The sequence below is a fragment of the Osmia lignaria genome, chromosome 14 (assembly GCF_051020975.1).
Source record: "Osmia lignaria lignaria isolate PbOS001 chromosome 14, iyOsmLign1, whole genome shotgun sequence".
Classification (NCBI taxonomy): Eukaryota; Metazoa; Arthropoda; class Insecta; order Hymenoptera; family Megachilidae; genus Osmia; species Osmia lignaria.
Genome location: NC_135045.1, coordinates 2,361,535 through 2,379,662, shown reverse-complemented (window position 1 = coordinate 2,379,662; position 18,128 = coordinate 2,361,535). Strand labels below are relative to the sequence as shown.

General features: G+C 45.5%; 1 protein-coding gene across 6 annotated transcripts in view; it reads right to left on the bottom strand.

Moving 5' to 3' along the window:
• Positions 1 to 18,128, bottom strand: part of LOC117607239 (uncharacterized) — a 174,488-nt gene that overhangs the window by 5,274 nt on the left and 151,086 nt on the right. For all 6 annotated transcript variants that reach the window (XM_034330687.2, XM_034330685.2, XM_034330689.2 and 3 more), the window contains one exon: positions 93 to 4,181. In XM_034330687.2, coding sequence (XP_034186578.2) covers positions 93 to 4,163 — 4,071 coding nt within the window. In that variant the 5' untranslated portion in view covers positions 4,164 to 4,181. The remainder of the gene's footprint in view (positions 1 to 92; positions 4,182 to 18,128) is intronic.

Here is an 18,128-nt window from a genome sequence, read left to right as displayed (position 1 = left end):
GGAGAAGTACCGTTTCGTATGGTTTCTATGATTCTATGAATATCTGATCTAAACTTGATGAGAATTTCTTCGTTCGATACGACGCCTCTTACCTTGTTCTGGAAACTCTGTTGACCATGGTTAGCCAGGATAGGCTGTTGGCTGTTCAGCTGTTCCTCCCTCTGTTGTTTATTTTCCAGGCTGTTCCTCAGCAAACTGAGTACTCGTTTATCAGCCCCGGTGTTGCTCGGTGGTTCCGCTGGTTGTCCGCCAGAAGCGGCGCCGAGGGGCGGCGGAACTGCTGCCTTCTGACTCGGACGATAATTCGGATAAGCGGAATGACCGGTGCTCGGCGATTGGGGGAGAGAGTGAACGTTCGCGGGTTTCGCGATAACCGGATGATTGTACGCCGGCGAACTATGAGGAACCTTCGATTCCGCGTAGCTCCTCTTATCACAGTACGCTTGCTGATACCTCGACGACTCGGACGACGAGTAACCGCTGTCAGATCTCTGCTCGTAGGTGTTAGGCGCGACCAGGGTGCCGTTCGGCAGAGGTACAGGTAAATTCATCTCCTGTCGTTTCTGTTGCTCGTACAAAGCCTTCGCTGTTGACAATTTCTGTTGGATCCACATGTCGAGCCTGGGTTGCTTGTTCGGCCCTCCGGTACCGTAGATCGTCTCGCCGGGCCTCTTGCAGCCGGTTCGATCCCTCTGAACAGGCGCAGGCTGACCGAATTTATTTCTACTGTCCAGGTAATATTTCGACGGATCGGACGGCGGGTAGTCTTGAAGCGGCAACGCGGCCGGACCTATTCTGGCGGGATCCAACATGGATGCAGGATACCTGGATGATCTCGTATCGTTTGCCGACAGGTAAGAGGATGGCGGAGCCGGTGGAGGAGGCGCTGGCGCTGTTACTCCGTCGTACACCTGCGTGGTAGGCAGTAAAGTCTTTTTAAAGGTGGACATGTGGGGCAGTGGAGCGGTATTATTAGGATGTTGAGACTGCGGGGGCGGAGCGTAGAGCTGTTGCGTCGAACTTCTCCGTTGAAGAGTATTCTCGTGCGGTTGGCCGTGATGATTGCGCAGCGGCGCTGAATTGAAATTCGGTAGAAAGTCAACCTTGGGCGCGCAGACCGTTTGAGGCGTGGTCGTTCGAACGTTGCTGCTAGTCGGAGGTAAGCTTCTTGCGGTGTTGTTGCTCGATGGTCGATTGTCGTAAACGGGATAGGTGGCTGTTTGCGGAGGAGGCTGCGCAGGGGGTGGTAGCATCGTCCTCGCGCTGTTGTTTCTCGAGGATACGACGGTGGAACTGGTAACGTGTTTGTCCGTCGCGATCGTTTCTACGTCGTCCTGAGCGGTCGAGTCCGCCGACGTCTTCACCGTCTTCACGGACAGATCCAACGGGGATTCTCGCTTTCTAACACCGTTCGTTTGCGGCGGAGGAGTGACGATGGATGAGGCGAGGGTGGACTGAACGGTAGGTGTAGAGGAATTTTGATAAGGGTACTCCTTGTATCCGTAATCTTCGTTGGCTCTTATAGGTGCAGGCTGCAGGTGATAAGAGGATGGCGTGCGACTACTGGCGTCGGTGGCATAGGCGTGCATCGTGGTAGCCGGAGCGGAAGATCTGGTCGCGACGTTGACGCCGATCGAGGTGACGGTGGTGTTGCTGGAGGAATTATTGGCGTGGTGACTGGGAGCCATGGTGGTGGCGTAGGTAGAGTAACCGTGTTGGTTCGCGTATCTGCTGTAAGAGGAATTCGTCACCGTTGTCGTCCTTCCGTTCACCGGCATCGCGTGATTCATACCGGCCAGAGTTACGGGATACTCTGGTACCCTTTGAGGCGCGGCCATCGAGGAGGAAATGGGCGGCGTTACGACCGAAACTTTGTTCGTTGTGCTCGCTGCTGAGTAGGCACGTTGCCGTTGCATCGCTTGCGCTTTGCTCGCGGTTTCTCTCCTGTTCGAATGATAGGAAGAGAGGGCTGCGATGGGTGGAAGGTTGTGCGTGTTACTACCGCCTCTCGGAACGGACGTCTGCGGAGATCGATAGGATCCATAGGGTAGCTCCATTGAGTTTCTCTTCGAATCAACGCCATTGTAGGTGACCGGTTTGCTTTGCTGATAACCAGTGCCAGCGTTGCTGTTTCCGCTTCCGGAGCAGATCGATTGCGGCGGTGCAGGCATCGGCATTTGCTGTACGTACGGCTGGCTCTGAGATCGACCGGACTGAGGATAGTAACTGGCGGCTGGCTGCGTGTGCACCGGTTGAGAATTCTTTTGGAAGGAATGATACGAAGACTGGGGCGGCATGCCGTACGGGTTAGCGGCGTATCCGGTACTCGGCTGGTAATGCTGCGTCGTAATCGGAAGGTTGTACGAATGAGGGGTGGAGGTAGCGACGGATGGTGGCGGCGGCGGCGGCGGCGGAGGTGGTGGCGGATAAGTCGGTGAGTGTGGCTGGAAGCTACTGTGAGGAGAGGGAGTGTGATGGGGCGAAGCGTGAGGATTGTGTAGGGTGGATACGTGAGGGGATTGTCTGTGCGGCGATGGAGTGGCGTGATGAGGAACGTCATGGGGTGAAGCGACAGGATGATAACCGCTTAGCGCCGGTGGTGGTGGTGGCATCTGATTCGACGAGGAGGAGGCTGGGATGGAAGATGAGGAGGATGAGGAGGAGGACGACGACGACGCCGAGACCCCGTGAACCATCATTCGACCGCCGTAGGACTGGTTGCCGATCGAATGCGGTGACGCGTTTATTCGACTAGAAAGTTGATGCTGCATCTGAGATGACTGCTGTTGTTGCTGTTGTTGAGGATGATGCTGAGGGTGCACGGTTCCGGCAGACGGCATATGCGACGAAGGAATGTGTGCCGGAAGATTTTGAAAAGACGACGACGACGACGAAGACGAAGACGACGAAGGAATGTGACTCGCGTTACCGGCGTGACGAGGGCTGCACGGATTCGCCGAGGAACAGGACGGAGACGAAGAGAGGCGCGAAGAGTGCGATCTGTCCAAATGCGAATTTGTCGACGAGCTTGATCGATTCTGTTGCTGTTGATGCGGGGAGGCTCGGTAATTCTGAGACGCGGACGGGCCATAATTAGAAGCCGTGTTCATCGGCGGGATCGCGTTGTTACCGTAGCAAGTGGGCACCCTTTGCTCTTGAACTCGGCCTTGGCTAGGAACGGAGCCAATGTTGCTCTGTTCCGCCGGTGTTGTCCTGGTTGGTGGCAGAACGTTTCCCGAGGACGGCGCCGCTACGTTGGACGATTGGTAGATCGAGTTCTGACTGAACGGAACCGGGGCGCTCTTCGTGATGTCCGGGTGATGATAACGGGGATAGTACTGAGTTCTCTGTGCAACGACCGGTGCGCTCGATTGAGACTGTCGATCATTGGCGGTTTGATAGGTCGACTGGTGAGTCGAGGCGAGTATCTCCGCCGTGGAGAAGGACGTTCTACCGACAGGGTTCAGTTGCTGGTACACCGGTGCCGGCGAGTGCGGTTGCGGAGGTGGTTGCATTTGGTGCAAACGCGGCGAACTTGGCGCGGTGGCAGTCGTCGTCGGCTGCGAACGATGATGAAGATCGTTCAACGAGGTTGACGACGAGGCTTGTTTCTGGGAAAAAGTAGACGCCGAGGAGGATCGGCTATTCGATGGTTGCATCTCCGTTAAAGTGATGATGTTGGAGGAGGAGCTTGCCTCCATGGAGGGGCTTTCATCGCCTGGCCTCGTATCCGGCACTTCGACCCTGGTCGGTTGCGGAGGATAAGGTTCGACCGATGGACTCCAGAAACCACTGGAACTGGTCGCAGCATTGTCCACCGACGATGGTCTGACATCGCTGAGATATCGAGTGGTCTGTTGATCGGTGTTGTTATTATTGCTGGCGCTGTTGGTGTTGCTGTTAGCACTGCTTGTAGCCGGATTCGATTGCGACGGTAACGATAGTGGCGGTGGTGCTGACGGTGCGGGTGGTGCCGGTGACGGAGGGGCCACGGTGACGGAGGCGGTGCCATGCTCGTGGGACGTGGACGTGGACGAGGCGGAACTCGTTGATGTTGCGAGGTTGTGATCCGCTGACGCGGTCGCACCACCTGTACTCGGTACCGGCAGTCCCTGGAAGTACTGGCGAGCCCCCTCTAATACGTTCGTGAAGCTCACATCCATGTCACGCCGACTGCTGGTCTGTAAATCAAAAAAGAAAACTTCTTTATTATTCAATTTTTAGTATCAATTTTAATATTACAATAAAATTCGAGTCGGGTCAGCCTTGATAATCGTCTTCAATCGTAACGGAACAAAGTAGTTTAATAATTTCATATGTGCTTCGACGATTGAAAAGGCAATTGAACGTAGGAACGAGGGAACCGCAGGAGGAGAAGAGAAGAGAACGTCCCTACAGATTATCGAAAAGTCCGTTCGCACGGTGCTGTCGGCTAACAGCACGGTCAGGGAACCAAGCTGAAACATTAATCTTCATTGTCTTGTATTTGTCCGTTACCAGCCAGCATCCTTCCCTTTCTCTCCGTCGTTCTTTCTCTCATCCCTCGGATCGCTCTTATTTTCTCCATCGACCGACTCAAACTCCGAGGCAGCTCGATCTCGCGTTATTAATCTCGTTGCTCCGTGAAAGATAAGATCATCGCGTGAAGCAGCAACTCGCAGAGAGGGCTACGAACCGGCGTGCTTCGACGTTGCTAAACGGTCGAGATTGATAGAGTAACCTCGCAGCGTGGCTCTATTACACGTAACTTTGCAAGTGCACCTGATAGACGCCATCGCGGAGATGAAATCATCGACGACAAGCATAAATTACGAGGGAACTAAATCGGTCAGGTCAATTTCGTTCGTTTGATAATTCACTGCGTACAAAGTTCACGCACGTGCGTGAATAGGTACAGGGAATTATCGAGGGGCTATCGAATCTCGATTCATCTTTTTCGTTCATCGTCCAATTGAGTATCGCAAATCGGTCGTTCGCTATCTATCGAAAGGTGTCGAAGATCTTATCCCATGGAACAGCCACTCGAGCCAGCGATCGTTATCGATTATCAGGGACGAGATGATAGGAGAGAAGAAGAGATGATAGCATGGACGGCCAGGAAAGGCTGGATCGTGTGGTGGCTCGTTGAGACGTGCAACGAGCCACCGTCTGCGAGGGAGACAACCAGCAGCTTGAAGCAGTCGCGTACAGGTAGTATGTACAACGTCGTCGGTGGAAGTGGTAGGCGAGAATCAATATCGCGCACCCTTGCAGACCGAGCAACCTGAGGGGTTACTTTGGTCCCCCCTTCGTGCGCCAGTCAAAGGCCCTTCTCGAATCCCTTCCCAGCGCACCCTTTCCTTCTCTCCTTCTTCTACGACTTAACTTGCCTCTTCCTTTCATTCCGCTCCATTCCGCCTACCATTCCGTTCCGTTTTAACCCGTTTCTGCACACACGTGTGCACGTCTATCGCCGCGGCACCGGCAGACCCGTGCCGTCATCTCGTTCCTCGTGCAATCAGCTGGGGCACCGTTAAGTGAAATTCTCGCGATTTTCACCACGACGGGCCATTCGATAACGCCGCACGGTAATAAATATCCCAGCGGGTAAAGCAGTGGTTGGAAGGGCAGCAGGAATCGAACTAAGTGTAAGTATTATTTTTATTTCTTTTGGTAAAAAATTGAATTTTGTTAAAATGAAACTTCTTGTTTTTCTTCGAGAGATAGTAAAGAACGCAGGAAATTTTGAGCGCATACCTGAAACTCTGTCATCTCAGGTATTCACTTTCAAGAGGTATTATATTTCAAAATAGTTGCGTCAAATTTCTTGCGTTCCTCTGAGAAAAGGCAAATCACGGATTTCTAAGAAACGCGTTGCGTCAATGTGATTATAGATAGGAGTAAGGAAATCGATGCTCGGAGTCAAAGGGAGTATCATAGTCCCTCAATTTTTGTACGTTTCTCGGTCAATCTGGCTTCCGCCCCTGGAGAAATCAGAACCTTCCGGGGGAGTCGACTTAGGATATCCTTGCTCGTCGAATTCGATAAAGGGTCGCCGGAAATCCATCGTCCTCCCTGCGATATACCTACTCGTTCTCAGGCCTCGATCGTCGAGAGATCGACCCCTGTGATTCCGTTACAATTGTGACTCCTGGCTGACCGTTTCGATCTAACTGGGTCATCCCGGTAGTTTCTTAGACGATATTGCGATACTATCGACGAGTAAATTCGTGTCGATGTATAATTAGAAGGTAAGCGCGATCGAGCATCGACCACCGTTTCCGTTTCTAAGTGTTTTCAATTTATCGTTTGCGAAATCTCGAGGTTAATCGACGCTCGTGAAACTCGACGGGAAGTTCCGAATCTTCGGAAGCCGCGAAACTAAAATATTAAGACGTTCACAATGACGAAGGGAAGTTAAACAGGAAATCTTGCTGCTACCGAGTCCTCTGAAAGCATCGAGTTTCACGGAAACCTCGAGAGACTGGAACGTTCGCGGTCCCGGAAGTAGTGAAAATTTCAAGGATAATGAAACATTTGGAAGAGAGTTCGAAGTTCAACAGTCTTCGACACGAGATCCGATATTAGAACGTCTTCAGTTCGAACAGTTATCACAGATACTTGTATTCGCTTCGTGTGCCTTGGTAAATAAATTATTTTAGAAAGGCAATTGGTTTATTATTTAATTTACCCAAATCAAACTTAAATTAAAACACAGTAATTACTTTTCAATATTTTATTAAAGACAAATGATTAATACAAATTTGCAGAACATTACAGATAAAAGTTATAAAACCAATAAATTAAATACATTGTAATAATCATAATTAAATAAAATTATACAAGATATTTACGCGTAAAAATAATAAATCTCAATAGTTACAACAATAATTTAGTTACTAGACAACTACAAAATTAAAAATTATAATTAAATAAATTTTAATTCGAGTAAAGATAACCGGCTGCAGCGGCGGTGAAGCGGAACGTCACAACTGATCGGGCATTGCTGTCCACCGTTCAACCTAGAGCAAGGTGAAACCTAGTCACTCTTATCGTGACCGCCGAAGAAAGCGGATCTACCTTTCGAACATACATATACCTTTGATTTATTTTCCAAATTTACCTAATTTCTCCCCTATAAGGGAGATGAAGTTTATAATTTTAACCCTCTTGTGGGCCTCGGCTTACTATCTCTTTCATTTATTATTTACACATCACCTTATCCTTTACGGTTATTTGTTTGACTCCTTTCTATAGACCACAAGGTGACAATCTATCCCAATTATTTATTAGTTTTTCCCCTTTTATGGGCAAAAGCCCACCCTCCTCTGTTATTTATTATTTTATTCCCCTTTAAGGACCTTGCGAGGACCATCCCTTCCAATGATTTATTATTCCATACCACTTTATAAGCCAATGCCCACCTTTCTCAGGTATTTATTATTTTACTTCACCTTTGGGCCTCACGATTCCCACACTTGTATCCCGAGCATCCCTTGAATCCATTGCATTCCTTATGTCCCTTGTATTCCGTGTATCACGTTGGTACCTTGTATCTCTTGCTATCCTTACATCCCACGCACCCCTTCCATCTCTTGTACCCCTTGTATTCCTAGTATCTCTTGCATTCGTTGCATTAGTTGCATTCCTTGCATTCCATGCACTCCTTGCATATATTGCATCCCTTACGTCCCTTTATAATTAGTTTTTAACTTTTATAGTCAAATTTTTACCACAACAGGGCCAAAAATTTTGCAAAGTTTAGTTCCTTTTTTCACCGCCAGAGGGCGCTGATTCAACCTCGAAAATTTAGTTCACATTTTTGCCGCCAGAGGGCCAAAAATGTTGCAAGGTTTAGTTCCTTTTTCCGCCACCAGATGGCGCTGATTCGACATCAAAAATTTAGTTCACATTTTTGCCGCTAGAGGGCCAAAAATGTTGCACGGTTTAGTTCCTTTTTTCACCGCCAGAGGGCGCTGATTCAACCTCGAAAATTTAGTTCACATTTTTGCCGCCAGAGGGCCAAAAATGTTGCAAGGTTTAGTTCCTTTTTCCGTCACCAGAGGGCGCTGATCCGACATCGAAAATTTAGTTCGCATTTTTGCCGCCAGAGGGCCAAAAATGTTGCAAGCTTTAGTTCCTTTTTCCGCCACCAGAGGGCGCTGATCCGACATCGAAAATTTAGTTCGCATTTTTGTCGCTAGAGGGCTAAAAATGTTGCAAGGTTTAGTTCCTTTTTCCGCCACCAGAGGGCACTGATTCGACATCGAAAATTTAGTTCACATTTTTGCCGCCAGAGGGCCAAAAATGTTGCAAGGTTTAGTTCCTTTTTCCCGCCACCAGAGGGCGCTGATCCGACATCGAAAATTTAGTTCGCATTTTTGCCGCCAGAGGGCGCTGATTCGACGTAGCCATGATTATGTGTATAATTATTATGGTAAACATAGGGATGCAAGAATGTAAGGGATGAAGGAATGTAAGAATGTAAGGAATGCTGGGATGTAAGAGATACCGGGATGAAAGGGATGAAGAAATGTAAGGAATTCTGGGATGTAAGAGATACCGGAATGGAAGGGATGAAGGAATGTAAGGAATGCTGTGATGTAAGAGAAACCGGAATGAAAGGAATGACGGAATGTAAGGAATGTGATGGACATGGGGATGTAAAAGATACAGGGATGTAAGGGACGCTGGAATGTCAGGGATGTAGGAATGCAGCAAGGGATGTAAGAGTTAAAGAGATATTAAAACAGGGGTGGATCCCGCCAGGGGGCCATAAAGAGGAATAAAATAATAATAATAATAATGGATGGTCGGCTGAGGCCTATAAGAGGATAAAATTATAAATCTAATCTCTCATGTGAACTTATTCACTGAGTTAAGAATATAAATTAAATAAATTAAATAAACTCTAAAAATAAATGAAAGGTGTTAGTATGTTTGACAGATAGATCCGCACCGTTCAGCGGTCGCGTTAAGACTGACTAAGTTTTCACCTCCCTCTAAGTCAAACTTCTTGCATTGAAAAGTAAATAATTCAGAAAAGCAGTTAAGTAGATTATCTAAATAAAACTGAGAAAGAAAATTGAGTAAATTAAATAATAACTCAAAAAAGAAATTAAGTAAATTAAATAATAACTCGGTTGCTATTTAAAAATAATTTATTTATCAAGATACCTGAAGTAAATACAAGTTTGTCAGACAATTAATTTAATAATTATTCGTTCTTGTGCGGATTTGGGCTGAATTCCAAAAAAAAAAAAAAGAAAAAAAGAAATCAAAGAGACTAAAAATTGTGTCTTCAGTCGTGAGTGCAAGGTGTGGCAAAATAGGTGCTGGTACGAGAGGCAGGATCGCCATACGGGCTGTGCATGCAGAGGTAAGTACACCTGGGGGTGTCTCGAACTCCCAGAGTCACGACCCCTCGAAAACGAAGATAGGTCGAATCTTTTTGTTTCTGGAATCACTGCATCGAAGGGGGAAGATAAACAGGCAAGTTTCATTACGTCGAAACGTTTCGTAGGAAGGCTGGGAAACTTGAACTTTCGAAGACAGCAAAGTCGATGATATCCAGAAGTTTGTTGTTAAGTACGTATGTATGATGGTAACCTACGAGTAACAACGTGAATTTTTATTTAAATGTATATATTATTCACCGTGCATAATTTACACGTTGTGATTTATAAGAAATTCAAAAAAGATAAAGACACTTATCAGTGGAAGAGTGAAAACTGGTCGAATCAGTTTCCTAAGCTGACGAGCGTACAAGTTTCGTAATATTTCGAAAGATACGGATCCACGGAATGATGGAGGTTCTTTTTGCCAAATACGAATGACGAGAGAGAGAGAAAGAGTTTTACCGTCGATAGAAGATCGATCGCGAGTCTCGATAATCCGGTGAGGCTCGATTAAAAGCCGCGGCAGTGCAACGGTCAGGGAACGGATCGTGGCGGAAGTAAAGCGAGTCGAGCAACGCTTTAAGCCCAGTTAAGCCGCGGCTTAAGTGCTTGCTACGCGGCAAGAACTGGTTCATCCGGAGCTGGTAGACGCGCTGGCGCGAGGAACATACGTCTTCGAGCCAACTTTTTCCCTCGGCTACCACGCTCGGAATCCGATGAAGAGGAAAGTCGAACCGAAATACTTTCCTCCTTCCATCGGTATGCGCGTTTTTATTGCTTCCTGACTCGCGTCCCGCTATCGCCGACCGAACGCAAGACTGTATCTGCCGCGAAAATGCGCGAAAAAAATCTCGTATCCTGTTTCCCTGACTCTTACACGAGGATTATTTGGAAAAACCGATTGATTCGCTAAATCGAAACTCGAATCTCCAATTCGAAGATACAAACGAACGCGTTAACGAGTCCCGTGTCCGATATAAATAAAAATTTCGCATAGTACACGGCGAGTGCCGCAACAAAATCGTTATCAGAACGATCGAGCTCGTTTGGCAGTTGACCAATCAAAGCGTTTCATCGGACGGACTTGGTCAAAGGGAGGAAGAGTCAGTGGTGGCTCGTCCAAAGGAGCCTCGAATCTTTGATCATCCTAACAACGCTTTTTCAGACTATTCGTAGTTTAAACCTTCGCTCGGTCGCGAGCAATAAAACTAATGCGGGCGTTGATCAAGGCTTTGCATGTGTATACCCCGTGTAAAAGGGCTGAACTGTGTGGCTGGAGAGGAGGAAGAGGGGAAACCAGGGAAGAAACCCATACATGAATGGATGTAAAGAGAGGAAGAGAGAGAGGAGAGCTAAACTGACCCACTCCACCTTGGCTTGGCATCCACTCTCATCCGTTCTCGCAACAAACGCATCCGTACCTCAAACAAGCTCCTACCCACCCTCGACACCCTCTACCACTTCACGCTCGTTCGCACCGTACTGTCTCTCACACCTCCCATCGACCGGTAAATCCCCTCTTTTCCCTGTCTACCGGTCGATCCAACCTTTCCACCGAAACATCCCGCCTCGCCGAAATGTTAATCCTCCAACTGTCTTCGGCTTCGAGCAGAAACCGTTTCCTTGCGATTGCACGGCTCTATTTTTTACACCGTGCTTAACAATCGCAAGAAGAGATACAGTTTTCTAAGATTTCAATACGTTTAAAGTCTATGTAAATAATAAATTTAATATTCAGATTGTATACTCAGAAATAAAGAACGATAAATTTAAAAGTATGCAAATAAAGTTGTATGTTATTTTAAACCTTACGTATTCGCCTATTGGGATCTCTCGATAAACACTTTAGTTTGCGCTCCTGGGATCTATTTTTCTTCCCGAGTACCTTACGTTTCCCATCTCGAAGCAAAACGAGATTATCAAACAAACATTTGCTGTAAACAAGTGTTGACTTTTGGAAGTTGCTTTCTCGCCGATTTGCTACTTTCAAACTCTCCGGACATGCTTTACTATGGCTTTGCTACGTAAGCCTTTCAATCGATCCTTTACCCTCTGCCTCTTCGTTACCGCCACGTGTACCTTGCGAACCAACCTATTATTAACCTATTACTAAATAATTGCCTGTAACTAAAGCTTTTAAACCGACGTTAAACACGGAAGGAAAGCACAGTTTGTTTCCGATTTAATTTAACCTCCGTTCCAGTATTCTGATTTACTCGGTGTCACAAATTTTTCAATAGAAACTTCGACGGATACGTTCGCGATTTACCTTAGTCGACGCGTATTTGTTCAACTGTCCTTTTACCACAATTTAAAGTGTTTAGGAAATGTAACGGTACTGTCAGTTACACTGGAAAGTTTACACGGTTAGTTAGCATGCGAAACAGATCGTTGCATGATCGATAAACATTTCACGCGAATGGAAGTGGAGAATGAGTAACGACGACTGCGTTTGCCTTGCGGGCATCCGAAACAAACGAGAAACAGAATACGATTAATCAACTTTGACGAGTTGTCTAATTGTATCTGTTGCGAAAACGTTTCCAAGGAACCACCGTCGAAAGTACTGATCGATCGAATCATTGAAATGTTATTACAATTCGTGTTTATAATCCCCGATGAAAATAGACACATCGAAACTCTGTATTATTAATAATAGGATTAATTAATTCTCAAATTTCAAGCTATCAATTTGCAACCTTGTATTATTAGTATCATACAAATGTCAAATTATTTCAACAAAATTATCGCATTGCATCAACAAGGATTCATAGATCAATGTCAATTCATGCATCGAACTTTGTTAACAACTGTATTTCCTGATCACGATACTGTAATCTGTGAATATTATACTGAAAATTACCCGCTATCAAAAATAGTCACCTACATACTGTCGAGCCCGTGTCTTTAACTCCAAAGGAGCACGCGATCATTATTCAAGATCACCGGCTCTGTCCATTAACTCGTTCGTCGATGTTTCGTAACGCTTGTGCATTCTCGTAACAACTTTCATAGACACGACAACGGCGATATTTCATCATACCGGTCGGGTTGTAAACAATTTCCCCCGGGGGGCAGTAAAAATAAGAGGTGCAAGCGAGCAGATAGATATCGTGCGACCGTTCAAGCGGCAAACAGCTTGGAATAAGGTCGGCGAAGCCAAACGGCAGAGAAAAAGCCGATGATCAAAGCGAACCACGGGTCTCTGGGAAGTTGTGCAGTTTCGAGAACGAAACTCCTGAGTAAATTGAGATCGCGAATGAACAGGTAGCATTGTGACGACAGGTGATCGTTGCGCGCATTCATTACGATCGTTAGCACCTTAGACAAATGACTCAGAAACGAAAGAACCTCAACACTTTCGCTACCAGCGATTGTCCGAAATCTTTCGTCCTACTGGAAGATGATCTAAAATTTGGAAAATGGAAGCCAAGAGTTCGTGGATTAAATTGCTGTTTCTTTGATAAGCTGGTCGGATTAAATCTGGTAATTCACGCGTACGCGTAGGAAGCTCTATCAATGGACATGATCATGGGAATCGATGCGTAGGCGGCAACGTGGAAACAAGAATCGCTTAAATGGATTACTTGATCAAAGTTGGAAGTGCATAGCCGAGAGTACGGGCAAACAATGCATCGGATTCGAAGTTCGAGAAAGCAAACAGAAGTTGGTGGAAAATTCGGTTTCGCGTGACGTTCTATGTGGGCGGGTGTCGTTGACAGTCAGATTTTGACTTGTAGATATCTTTAGACGGAGCTTTGAAAAGTTTCGTTAAATAATAAGAAGAATTTGAAATGTTAGATACATAAATTGAAATTTAGGAAGGGGGAAGGAAAGAGGAAAGAAAGATTTCAGAGAATTTACAAGTGGAAACTTGCCAAAAGATTTATCCAGTCGAGCCGTAAGGAAATCGAAATTTCTCTCGGTTTTCGGATATTTTATTAATGGGAACATGTCGTAACTCCGGGGGTGCTGAAGAACAAATTTAAAGAATAAGAAATTCGATCCCTTAAATCTTCGATATTTATCTACATCTCCGTTTGAGGGAGAGATTCAATACCTATTTCAAATATGAAATAGTTTTCAATCTTAGACGAAAATGAATTGCAGAGGTGCATATGTACGAAATTTCGATCACAGAGAAATAACAGCTTCGAAAATCTAATGAAACAGTGTTTGAGCAAGTACAGTTCGAAATTGAGTTAAAATCAGAGTTAGAGTTAATATTGTGCCAAGTTTAGTTCGATAATACATAGAAACATTTGTAGTACGCCCTTAAGCTAGTCAAACCAGCCAATAATGTTGCAAGACTGCAATATTTTAAGCTGCTCGAACATTTCACACCGCTGTGATTTCGTAAATCGTGCCGAACGAAACGAGCAAAGTTTCCCTAACAGGATTACCACCCTCGCTACGGAAGCTTGCAGCTTCCCGGTTAAGATGGTGAACAATCATAGAAGGGTGAACTTGAAGAGATCAATCCGTGTAATCGGGATGGTCGAACGAGTAGGTCAACGTTAGGGTTAGATACACATTCGTCGAGGTGTGAATTTGAACGCGTCAGAGCACACCCTTTACGACTTTTTATCTCAAAAGATTTCAAAGTTCAAATATAATTGCACATGCATCTCAAGGTAAAATTGTAAGAAAATCAGAAAATTTTCAAAGAACAGGTACTTCATTCAGCCTTGCAAGAATGCAGCATTGACACAGTTTAATAACTGGGTCTTTGAATCACACCCTTGTCGCTTCGAATAAGTGTTCATCTCGATAGTCTTTAACCAAAGCTCTCATTCAATCTTTCAAACATTTCTTTCGAAAGTCGAGCGACTGTTGCATACTAAACCGTGACTGTAGTAACTTGAGCGTTTCTTATATTCTACAGGTGGTTATAGTCACTTGTGAAAATTTTACACTACTTAACCCTTTTATCGCTATACCTACCGAGCATTTCTGGTATTCTAAATCTGGTTGTAGTCACTCGTAAAAATTTTAATAGAAAAGTATTCCCTAGTTTCTTGGGAAAATTAATATCGAGTGGCATTTGCCATGAAAATAAATGCATTTTAATATTCGAAGCGATTCAGAGAGAAAGATTTCCAACGACTCTGACAAAAGAGGTCGGCTTTTATTCCATCCTCAGTGAAATAGCTTCAGAAAAAAAAAAGAACAATGCGATATATGTAACAAAAAAAAGAGAGAGAGAGAGTAGGGGTAGCAGATGAAAAAAAGGGATCGCGAAAGCAAACTGCAGCGTAGTTCGTACGTAATTAAAAGCCCCCTGCGTCAAAAAAAGCGTGCAGCGTGTTGCTGTTTGATTCGACCGGCTCACAAAGCTCTTGGCGAAAAAGCTCCTTATACGGCCGCGTGTGCATGCACGCGAACAGTATGACCTCCATAAAAGAGAGTTTTACGCGGACCGCTTTCGCGTTTGTTCGCCGTTTAAAACCGTTGCCGCACGTGCTTCCACGCCATCCGGCAAATTGCATGTAAACCCTTTCCAACCCAATTGCGCAACGATGAAAACGAGAATTTCCACGCTGCCAGCCTGGTACGTAGCGTCGCGATGCTTTATTATTCGATAGATCGGCCGTGCTGCAATTCGCGAAACGCTGCACCCTTTTAAGCTGTTAATTCGAGCGCTGGCTCGCAAACGTCCTTCGTTATTTTCCACCTTTGCCCATGGTTTTTCGAAATATTCAACGTTTGTTTTTATTTTAACAAACGAATAATCCACTCGGTTATTATATTAAAAATTGCAAAATTTCTATTTCGATCAATACTTGAAAATTCTACGAACCATCGCGAATTGGATAGCGAGTAAAAGATGCTTTCTCCCGTTTTACGTAAAATCCTCTTAAGGGAAAAAGGAGGCCCTTCGTTTCGCGAATCAGGCAAAACTTGTAAGAGATCCGGTAAAGAAGTGCTTCTCGACCTTGACCCGTTTCAAAGAGTTGAACATTCTTCCGCTGGAAGGCAAGAAGGAGCCTCGACCGTTTCAACGTCGCCGAGAAGAAACTTCTTTATCTTTGAGATTTGCAATCGGCTCGGCTTGTTTTTCCCGTGATTTCATGTGTGGCTGATTTCAAAGATCGCTAGGCGAACTAGGCCAACCATCGAGACTGTATACGCGCGGATAAATTCCAAGCGCAGTGTCGTCGCCCACGCGAGCTGAGTTATTCGTATCACGGTGAAAGCGATGTTATTTTTACCTGGATGGAAAAATCCTGCCTCTTACAGGATATTTCACGGGGATCAAAATTCAAACGTCCACCCGTTTGTTCGAGAGACAACGCGAACGAAACGTCCTCCATTGTCCACGGAAACTTTTGGATTTAACATCGATGAATCATCTCGTTAAACGGGGTGACTTGGGGCGACAAGAAAAATTGATTTTGGTAATTGCGTCAGCTGGGAAGAAAGGGGATTTCAAATTGACGACTAAAGTGTTTGGATTTAGAATACCCGATGTTCTTCCCTTTTCATTGTTAAGATTGATTCGAGTCATTTTTCTTATAAATATGGTTGCAGTCATCCGACACCCTCTGTGTTAGAAGAAATGATAAATAAATGAACGAAATTGAAATAGTTAATTTATCGAGAATTGAGAAGAAGCGATCTTCGGCAAATCTTGTTCGCGATTATGACGCACGATAACAGAGTATAGGGAACGGACCGTAATCATTTTTAGTTTAATTTGTAGGGTAACAGGTTCATCGGAGATTATCTCGGGTCTGTCAGCTTGATAAATTGTCGCAGGCAGCCGCGAGTTTACCGTAAATCGTTTCCCTCTATCTGGAACATTTTACGCGTTACTTGTTGCATTTATTCCGCTTGTCGATCCCGTTGCTTTTTCTTTCTTACCCGCAGATTCGCTAGAGAACGTGCAATCGTCTCGACCGTTCCTGGCCTTTGCGTTGAAATATCGCATACCCGTCGTTGACATCTTTGCCATTTCTTGCATTCGCAACTTTAATTATAAATCACCATTCCGTCCTGTTATTTTCCTTTATACTCGTCCTTCTTCGAAAGCTGCGACAACACGCTAAATCGTCAATAATTTCCCGAAATTTAATTAAATCAAAGCCACTTTTCGTCAAATGTTCGCCGAGTTAAAGGATCATAAAAGCGACGAATTTCTGTTTGAAAAATACGCTATGAAAGTGATATTGTTTGTGCCCGTTGGACAAAATTGCCGGGGTTAAATCGCAATTGGAATTTTCGCAAGGCTATACCCGCGAGGATTGCCACCCCACGAAGGATGGATGGCGAATCGTGGTGCGATCCCTTATAATATAATTGATTCATTGTGATTCGCCGTGCACACTGCTGGACTCCATCCATCGTCGAATATAAATTCGCCAGGTTCCACGAAGTCAGCGATTAATTTGCCCTCGTCGCTCAGATTCCCCGCTATTTCCAACAATCCGCCCGAATACATACAGGATTACGCGTATAAAACCAGCCAACAAACAGAGAGATTCAGCCTTTTCTCTTTTCTTTTCCTTTCTTTTTTCGCCTCTTTCTTAACGTTCGCCAAACGCTCTACACGCTTTTCATTTCCCTTTTTTTCGACCACCACACTTCGTGTCTCCTTTCGTCGGATTTCGTGCGCTCAGAAATTTTATAAAAGTTCCAACCGAGAAACGAGGCACAAAGGAAGGAAATAATCCTTTCTTTGCACTCGGAAGTCTCTCCGCCGTTTATTCCCCTCTGACATAGTTAATTAAAACGTCAAAAATGTGATTGTCGGTGTCGTTTCAGGTATCGACGCTCTTCTTTACCTTCCATATCTCTCTATTCTTTTCATTCCTTTTCTTTTCGAAGGAAGTTTCGAACACCGCATAGAAAAAAAAAAATTAACGATGCAACCTCGTGATAATTGTGTAGTCGCTAATAACCAAGTCGAAATAGGAAAAGTACCGAGTGCTGATGACGAAGGTGTTAAATAACTCATTCGTCCCAGCTTTATCCATCAATTTGCAGCCAGTAGAAGGATAACTTCTAAACAACCAAAATAACCGGACGTATACATCGCGATGTTCAACCTAAATTCAGCCCCGTTAACACGATCGTCGTTCAACCGTAATTATAACTTCGTTTCTAATCAGGTGTTCCAGCGTTGTGCTGGGAACGAGGAGAAGTTGTAAAAGCAGAAGAGAACAAGCCGTAAATGGACGGGTCGCGTAAGCGAATGAATGAAGTTTTGAACGTACAGGTGGTCGTACGAGCGGGGTTTGTCAAACTCGCAAATTTTCCGTGCACCGTCGCTTCTTCTTCCACCTCCTCCTCCTCCTACGTCGACGGATTTCTGCTCGTGTCCGCGACGAGACGAGGGTAACAGGCGAGAGTGAAAAGGGACGGACGAGTAGAACGGAGAGAAATGGAGGAAGGGAAACGTTGACTAAATGGAATTAAAGCGGAATGGAGGAACATTGCCGCGTGTAAAACTTGGACAGCCAGGATAGAAACGTTCGCGGAACAGCGGGGGCTAAAATTACTCGACGCTTCCGCGTACCGTGCGCGGATGATATCGTAACGAAAACTCCTAACTCCGCTAACTTCTTGGTTTTACAGTTGTCCGCTGCACCGAGTAAATATTTCCACGGGCTTACTTAATGCGACGCGACCAGGCGAAACGGAGCGCGACGACGCCGTGCCGTAGGGGACGTCGCAGCGACGAACGTGTCTCACCTTCGCTTCGAATATTTTTATTTTCCGTCAAAATTATTTCCCTTCTTTCGCTAAAAT